This window comes from Adiantum capillus-veneris, chromosome 19 (assembly GCF_014529385.1).
Source record: "Adiantum capillus-veneris isolate H3 chromosome 19, ASM1452938v2, whole genome shotgun sequence".
Classification (NCBI taxonomy): Eukaryota; Viridiplantae; Streptophyta; class Polypodiopsida; order Polypodiales; family Pteridaceae; genus Adiantum; species Adiantum capillus-veneris.
In genome coordinates this window covers 142,179,918-142,189,069 of record NC_140949.1, presented here as the reverse complement: position 1 = coordinate 142,189,069, position 9,152 = coordinate 142,179,918, and the positions used below count along the sequence as shown (strand labels likewise).

General features: G+C 44.1%; 1 protein-coding gene across 1 annotated transcript; it reads left to right on the top strand.

Annotated features, from left to right (window-relative positions):
• The first annotated feature begins 419 nt into the window (after positions 1–419).
• On the top strand, positions 420–2,993 carry LOC147434992 (trihelix transcription factor GT-3b-like). Its single transcript, XM_086491358.1, has 2 exons — positions 420–1,124; positions 1,983–2,993. Exons 1-2 carry the CDS (start codon positions 696–698, stop codon positions 2,541–2,543), a joined length of 990 nt encoding a protein of 329 aa, XP_086347484.1. The 5' UTR covers positions 420–695; the 3' UTR covers positions 2,544–2,993.
• Positions 2,994–9,152: the final 6,159 nt, after the last annotated feature.

Here is a 9,152-nt window from a genome sequence, read left to right as displayed (position 1 = left end):
TGTTCAAGGATCCGATCTAAATAACAATCATTTGATCCCGTGCGAGCCTAGGGGTCCGAGGAGGGGAGGAGTCAAATGCGGGTTTGACAAAGGAGGCGAGTGCCCACAATTTGACTCGTGGCAATGTGGACTCTCCATGTGCACTGTGCAGGTGGAGGTTACGCGCATTTTTCCTACGCTCCTTTCACACACGCTCTCGTCTCTCTCTCTCTCTCTCTCTCTCTCTCTCTTCTCTGTTTTTCTCTCCCCCCGCTTTGCCCACACGCTACCTTGCATTTGACACTCTCTCTGTCTCTCTCTCTCTCTCTCTCTCTCTCTCTCTCTATCACACACACACGTCCGTCTGTGTCAGTGTGTCACGCCCCCCCCTCTCTCTCTCTCTCTCTCTCTCTCTCTCTCTCTCTCTCTGCGCGGGCTTTCCTGCTTTCACTTCCTGATTTCACACTTGGGTGATTGCCCCATTAGTATTCTAATTTAACCCTCCCATTTATATCTCTCTATTGCTGGCGATCTCCCTTCAACCCACTTCTTTGTCTGCACCCCATTCCTCGCAGGTCTAGTGACTATGGCTCCCAATTATCACTTCGTCATCTGCGTCTAATCCGACGCCGCCCGTTCTTGCTGTTCCTTCATCATTAGCATCTCCAGCAGTTCTTTCTGTAATCTAGACAAGAAACAGACCTCCAAGCCCTAAGATGGCATTGCGGCCCCAGCACCAGCAGCAGCAACAGCAGTCATGGCCCGAGAGCTTAGCAGCTATGGCAGCTTTTCCACTACATATGAACCCAGCGCTTCTTGTTGCAGGTGGAGCTGCCGACATGGGAGCCACGCCCTCACATGTGCCCCCTCATGTTCCTTCACATGGATCCGTGGCAGCCTCAAGCTTGTCCATGGTAAGTAACACTGCGAATGGTGCGAAGAGGGAAGAGCGCATGGGGCAGTGGAGCTATCAGGAGACAAAGGATTTTATCGCAATCAGGTCTGAACTAGAAAGAGACTTCACACATGCAAAGCGTAACAAAAGCTTATGGGAGACCATAGCCTCGAAGATGAAGGAGAGAGGATATAATAGAAGTGGAGAGCAATGCAAGCTGAAATGGAAGAATCTGTACAACCGGTACAAGGTAGATCCTTTTCGCACTGTACATATATAAACGACGATATCAGGTGCTTGCGTTGCTTTCATGAAATATAATGATACAGTAGGAGCACATTGGCATTGTCCAAAGGGACACCTTGGTGACGTTGTCATGTCTTTCAGAAATGCTTTATTTATTCACCCTCAAGCTTTGTTGGTCATTTGCAAGCAGTATAAGTGGAGGAAGAGGGATTGCTTGTAAATCATGATCGCTTATTCTTGTATATTGCTTCATCTGTTGTTGTTTGTTTCATGGTAATTTCTTAGTTGAGGGCACTAGCTTTTGCTCTAATTCCAACAATAGTTCTCACATTGTGATTTACCACCACATTATGAGCTTCTGTCAGGGAGGCATGACATACCTAGCTAGGTGCGGTTGGGGGCAGGGGGGCTGAGCCGGTGGCACCCTTCCCCCAACTGCACCTAGCACGGTATGCAGTGCCTTCTGACCGGAAGCTCATGATCTTAAATAGTACGTGCAAGCTACGAGAAAGAGCCCATCTTCTACATGAGGAAATGTCAAAATCTTCTTGTGGGAGTCACTGCTTGGTTTAGAAATCTGCATATTTGGCTCGTTCATGAGCAATAGTGCTCTTGTGTGGTTGTCATCTTACCGTCACTTGGTAAAGGATTAGACAATGTCATTGTTTGTGTTTCCAGTTTGTCTTTAATCATAGCTTTCAAGCTTGTTGGTTAGATGCCATGTGTGTGTGTGAGAGAGGAATCAGAGAGGATGCATATGCGCGCATGTTTGCACACAGGAGTTGGCTTTTTTTTTGTGTGTTTTTGCCGGCATTCTGTCGCAGACACCCCTTATGTGCTAATAATGCTGTTTTTTTTCCAGGCAGCGGCCATTTCTCAAGGAACGGAGACCTGCCCCTTCTATGAAGAGCTGCATGCCATCTTCTCAGATCCCCACAGAGCCCTCGATGGACTCTGTGCTGAGCCAAGTAGTGCCACAAAGAGCCGCAAAGGTGCCCTTGGAGAAAGATCATCTGAAGATCTTTCAGATGACGATGACGATGATGATGAGGAAAGTGAAGAGGACAACAAGGTGAAGAGGCCCATCAAGAAGGCACGGAAAGCGGATGTTAGAGAGCGAGTGAGGCCAAATGCGGAGAAGTGCAGGGCAAACAGCATGCAGGAGGTGTTGGAGGAGTTTTTCCAGCAGCAGCAAAGGATGGAAATGGAGTGGATGGAAGCCTTGCACAGAAGAGAAGATGAGAGGAGGCGAAGGGAGCAGGAATGGAGGGAGGCCATGGAAAAGCTAGAAAGAGAAAGGATAGCAAGGGAGGAGATGTGGAGAGATAGGGAGGACCAAAGAAGGTCCCAGGAGGAGATGCGGGCGCGGAAGAGAGATGCCCTTTTCTCTGCACTTTTGTCTAGATTGACAAAGGAAGAGTAAGTTGAGGTTTCCTTCTTGCAATATTCAAGAGAGTGCAGAGCTGGAGGGCGTGGGTAGTGCGACAAAGGAATGTGGTGGCTTTGCAGAGTTGAGCATGTGTGCCTGTGCAAAAGGCTGAATAGCAAAAGCTGTGGTGTTCAAGCTGATCCTATGGGACGCCTTTTTCTCCTGGTCAGCTTTGCAGTGCACAATGAGTATACGATGTGCCAGTTGTTGTTACTACGTCATGCGCGGAGGAATGAGCTGAAGCAAAGCCTCTTATACTGTGGTGCAACAATGTCAGGTCGAAAAGTATAAATGCATTGTATCTGTTAGTTACCTTGCTGAAGCGGAGCAAAGTGTCAGCGTTACTTATAACAAGTCGTGAGTGTAAGTCTTGTTTTTGGAGATTCTTTGATCAAATATATGCAAATGCTGCAGGTTATTTTTGCCTGCCTGCCTCTTGAGCCATTGAAAGAAGCATGTTCCTGTTGAATCTGAAACTTGAGTGATCTTCTTATGCACCAAAGGAACAGTGAGAAGATTGCCAAATGCCTGAAAATTCTGATCATTTACTCAATTGTGACGTTGTGATAATGAGGGCAATGCTTCTGTTGAGTAAGGTGTGTTCCTCACCGAGGTTTTTCGGAGCTGAAGCAATGAGTTGTGAATGCAGGATGCCATGAAAGTGACTGACTAAGTGTATGATAATTGGGAAGCTGGGAGTGACCATGAGCTTGTCAATATGTTGGAAAGGGTAGCTGAGGGGTAGTTTTTGGAGTAAGCTGAGGGGTAGGTTTTGGAGTAGAACATGCAACATAGTGAAAATGTTGGATACTTGCTATAAGGTCTCTTACTAGCTGGAGTTAAATAGGCAAAAGAAACATTTCCATAATCATCTGCACATGGGATTGGCATTGTGATAAGGATAGAATTCCAAATGCAAGTAATGCCATTGTAGCCATGCACTGCCACGCCTAGCACTAAAGCTAATGCTCATACTAAGATGATTTTCATTTTAGCGTATATGTGCCGACTTTGGATTGGCCTTTTAAGTTGCTGAGTGATCGAGGCTTTCGTTTCCTTAACTGCTTGGTGTGTTCATGCTAAGTAACAAACAATTAGCACATATCACCCACAATGCAATGGCCAAGCTGAGAGCAGAAACAAAGTGGTCCAAAAGGGAAAATTTTACATGGGAGCAAGATGTTGTGTGTTATGGGCCTATAGGACTGCGTACTAGACTAGACTAGACAGTACGAATGACCCTCTTATGAGTTGGTCTACGGACTGCGTACTAGACTAGACTAGACAGTACGAATGACCCTCTTATGAGTTGGTCTACGGCTTGAATGTTTCCGCATTGAATTCCTTCATACGTACTCTCCAGATGGCAAGTTCATTCTAATGTCTCAATGAGCTCCAAAAGCTTGATGAGAAGAGATGCAAAGTTGTACATGCTGTTAGGACAACAGTCCTAGGGAGCAAGGCTTCAAGGCTATGAACCTGGGGGCCTCATGCGTAGAAGCTTGGGTTGGTAGGGATGAGTGCCAAGGCAATCACACTCTATTTTGGTTTCGAGGTCAGGAGTTACATACAAGGGTGTGCTCCTATCCTCTCTCTTTTAGTGGTACCAAAGCTAGCCACTTCTCCTTCATCACCATGGGTGCGAGTAGAGTGCTTGCTATGGCATGCTCCTAACGGCAAAATGTTTGCATGTTAGCCTTCCTCTTACATACAACAAGAGATTGCCAAGGGGACATGGAATAAACAACATGGCACGAAAAGGCTTTTTCTCCTTTATTGTAGGGGAGAATTGCTTTATGCCTTTGTCGGCTTGTAAGCGACTATAAACTTGAAGGATTTTCAAAGTCATGGACATGGATAGGATAAATGTGGCCCAACATGCGTCTATGTGGGTGCACCATTGTATAGTAATAGTAAGGCCGGCCTCTCCCTTTTTATCGCGTGCAAAGGGTCTTCTCTCAGTTTTGGACTTTAGCCTTCATCCATGTCACAGATTTCAACACATGTAAAGGCCTCCCCCTTCCTCCATATCATGTTAGTTTTTGCCCTCACAAATTGTGTATTGTGTTGTCATAATGCAATATAACAGGTTTTTCTTTCTGATTATGTGCAACATGCTTTGTCTTTTAAGTTCAACTTTGGATTTATTTGATAATGTTCCTCTCCACATGAGCATTTCTTGAAGTTTCATGTGTCGTGTCTTTCTCCAATGGTCAAAGAATTGCATACGAAAAATGGTAAAAATGGTAAGAGCTTACTTGAAAGTATGCTTAAAGCTAAGAGCTTGCACCAAGGCGACTTCCCAAATGATGTACTTTCTGGATTACCTTTGAACAAGCTCTACAAGATAGAATTAAAATCATTTCTAGTTGATGGATATTTTTCTACGCCTGGGCCATGGAGTAGACCTAGACAAGAAAAACTAAGCAAAGACTATACTCAAACCACCAACAAAGAACTATGATTGGAGATGTGCTACTAAAATCTGATGCCAATGTGCAATGCAATCTCGATGTAAGATCGTATCAATGATTATCCACAAACAAAATGATCACTTCACCATTCATCAAGAGAGAGAAGAACCTAATGTTGTCTTTATTTCAAAAGAGAGAGAAAGATGAAACGATCACGAGATATTGTGAAATTATTGAGCAATATAAGTAATGGAAATATTGTCTTTACAATAGCTTAACAAAAACTCATTTTTTGAACTTTTGTCGTGGCAACTTTGTACGCTTCAAGCTTTAAATGATAGCGACTTAAGGCTTCTACCATATAGGGTAGCGCATCAGTTTGGCTTGCACCCTATAGGGTAGCGCGCTTGCAATTGTTTGATAGCCCAAAATACTCTCTCTCTCCCCCTCTCTCTCAAATGCTGATGGAATAGTCTACACTATTCTCTCTCTCTCTCTCTCTCTCTCTCTCTCTCTCTCATTTTCTTATGGAGAGATTTGATCTCTCTCTCGTTCGATTCAAAACGAGGCAAAACCTCCTTTCACTGTCTCTTCTCGATTCCACGGAGACAAGCCTCTCTCTCCCTTTCCCTTTGAATGCCACGGAGACAAAGCCCTCGCTCTCCCTTCCCCTTTGAATGCCACGGAGACAAAGTCCTCGCAGAAGCTCTCTCTCTCCTTAAATGCCCGCAAAGAACTCGTAGAAAGGCTCTCTCTAACTTGCTCGACAGGCCCTTCTCTCTCTCTCTCCCCTTCCCCCCTCCTTGATTCTCTCTCTCAACTAGAGAGCAAATCTCTCTCTCTTTCTATCACGATTGCAAAGAGTTTTCTCTCTTTCCCTCCCTCAATTCCCTTCCTATGGAAGCATCTCCTTGTGGGTTTCAATGGAGCCAAAGGCTAAAACAAACAAAAACATCACTCTCGATTCGCTCAGAGAGAATGCTCGTAGCAGTCTGCATAGATGCACCCGGGCCTGGCTCATCATGGAGACTCTCGCTCCCCCGTTATGGTTTTGGCAGCCTGCTCTCATGCCCTCTTCTCCCTACCTCACTCTCGGCACAGGCAGAGCCTCACTCGTCATCGACAACTCTCTCCCACTCAGCTCTCCTCTCCGTTCTCTTGTCCTGCCCCCGACATCGCACCCTCTTGCAATCATCTCCCATTCCCCCTATCTCCTCGCTCTCACGACCAAACGGTGCCTCCCCATGATCTCGCTTGGCTCTCAATCGACACCCCTACTAATTGCCACCCTTCAGCCAGCTCGTTAAAAAAACCTTAAAACCCCCCCCCCCCCCCCCTCTTTGCCCCCCCTTTTTTTGCTTTCTAAAAGAAACCTTAGTGTTGTGTTGGGTTAGGGAGACTTTCATTGTTTTCAATGCATGATGGAAACTTACTTTAAATGTTTACTTCACTTACATAATTCTAAGAAATTCTATGGATACACACACATATATATTAATCAGTTTTTTAATTTCATATTTCATTTCACAGCTTCACATGGCTTGATTTTTCTTACATTCTATAACTTAATTCTAGTCAATATTCAGGAAAACCTCTTTTATTAAGTGGCCGTCGTCTGAGTTTCTTTCCCACAAAGAAGCAAACCAAAAATACTAGCATAAATTTAAAATTTACAAGATTTTTGAATTATTTTCTCACATATTTCACCAGTTTTTCTTCCTTTACCATGGTTTGCAACCAGGTAGTCTCCATTTTCCACCGAGCTCAAAGCTAAGCTGAGGCAATCTTTCATTGATTCTACTTAAACTCAACCTAATGATTTTATCACGTTCTAATTATTTTAGAAAGCCATCGTGATTCTTTCACTTGTTTTTAATGCATAGTTTCTTCATGGTCCTATTCACACCTTCCCAACTCCGGAGAGCCGACAAAAGGAGATCTCTCTTATTCCTGGCTATGTCCAGAGCCTCTCTCTCTCTCTCTCTCTCTCTCTCTCTCTCTCTCTCTCTGCTCACGATGGTCCCCCTTCAATTGACACACCCTCCCGTCCTCATGGCGACTCCCGTTGTGGCTTGTTAAAAAGGTCCATATTAAAACCCCTCCATTTATTTCCCTAAAAGACCTCTTTAGACCCCTATTCCACTAAAGAAAATATGGACTCCACAAAAGTTGGCTTCTCTCTTCATTCTTCACTCAGTATGGCAACCAAACGCCGCACACTCTTTGGATAACCAACACCCCTCAGCATCACGATCCTCTTCCTCGCTAAAGGTTGATGGCTCTTGCAGTCAAAGTTCATGGTGTTCCATAGTAAGGCATTATTTGAATATCTAAAATAGAAAACATACTAGCACTCTATAAGCTTTTGATGGATATCTAGACGCGGCATACATGCTAACCAAAGAATGTGCTATATAGTGTAGAGGAAAAGGATGTTAGAAGTGAGGTGCCGTTAGTGGGAAAAACAAGAAAAACATAACCATCTTTATAGCAGCTCCAAACACTTCATTTCCCTTCATAATTTTGAACTGCATCAAGTCCATTGCCAGCTTGGTCTCTAGCTATTGGCCCTCAACTTTTCCCTTTGTTTACCTACAAAACAGCTCCAACTAGCTGATCAAGTGCACATATCATCGGCAAATAGCATATAAAATCATAAAATCCTTCATTTTTAGTGAAGCTTGCTTATGCAACCGTGCTCCCCGAGACTAAAAAAAAACTCCAACAATGGCATCCTGCAGGGAAAACTAGCATGCTAGTGTGAACACATAATTTTTGGTTAGAGATCGATGCTTTATCCATTGGGCTTCTCTTTTTCCATTTAAAATTTACCCTTTTTCTATTACTTTCTTTCTTCCCTTTATCTTGCCATAACCCCCTTGGATGGGAAACAATATCACTCTTTTGCACGTGTGGTATCCTATGTGGAGAAGGTAAACTGGTAACTCCAAAAGAAGGTGACTCATTAGCTCGCAAAACTTCAAAAGGACTAGCTGGTGGTGGGGTAAGGACTGGTGAAATAGGAACCTAGGGAGCACTCGCCATAGAATTCAAACAAGCCTCTCTTTGGTAGTGCTCAGCTTTCAAGGTTACCCTCCATTGGACTGCTAGGGCGGTAGCTTCAAAGGCCTCCCCACAACCTTAGCTCTTGCATAAGCATCCTCAAGTGTCTTTGGATCTAACAACCTCACATGGAACTGGATATCCCTCAAAATACCCTTAAGAAAACATTCCAATAAAACCCTTTCATCAAAACAATGTTGAACAAGGGTAGGAGGGTGGGAAAGGACGGGAGGTAGATCAGCATTCTCCTCCTCAGGAAAACATTCATCAAAAGTGGCATCATCAACTACATTGGCTAAAAAGCCATCCCAAATGCACTCGTTAAGAGTTGCACTCTCCCCATAAACTTTTCTTGAAGCAATATCCTCAAGGGAATTTCCCTCGTATTCATCCACTTCATCACTCAAATGGGCTAAAAGTTCATCCCAAATTCTATAAAAAACTAAAGGCTCACCAACATTATCATCAACGCTCAAGGTCTGGGTAGCAACAGACGTTAAACCAACCCTCTTTTTGGAATCCTCCTGCCTAGATATGCAAGCATCCCAAACGGATGCGAAGAAGGAAACCAACTTAAAAGTTAGGTACAACAAAAAGGGAAAAACTAGCTCCATCTCTAGGAATCGCAGGTACTTCGCTGAAGCGAAAATGCTAGAAGCTGGGTCACTGGGCATGCCACTGATGGATATTTTTCTAGGCCTGTGCCATGGAGCAGACCTAGACAACAAAAACCAAGCAAAGATTATACTCAAACCCCCAACCCAAGCCCACCAACAAGGACCTATGGGTGGCTGGAGACGTGCTACTAAAATTTGCTGCTAAGAAATGTGCAATGCAGTCTTGGTGTCAGATCTTATCAAAGATTATCCACAAAGAAAACAGATCACTTCACCATTGATTAAGAGAGAGAGGAAGAATCTAATGTTATCTTTATTTCAAAAGATAGAGAAAGATGAGACGAGCATGAGATATTGTGGAAATATTGTTTTTACAGCAGCTTAATAAAAACTTATCTTTTGACCTTTTGTCATGGCAGCTTCGTAGGCTTCAAGCTTCAAATGATAGCAACTCAAGGCATACACCCTATAGTGCGTCACTTTGGCTTGCAACCTATAGGGCAGCTCGT

Coding starts and splice junctions, on each gene's coding strand:
- LOC147434992 (XM_086491358.1), top strand. CDS start 696: ATGGCATTGCGGCCCCAGCACCAGCAGCAGCAACAGCAGTCATGGCCC. Junction 1,125..1,982: donor ATCTGTACAACCGGTACAAG/GTAGATCCTTTT, acceptor TTTTTTTTCCAG/GCAGCGGCCATTTCTCAAGG.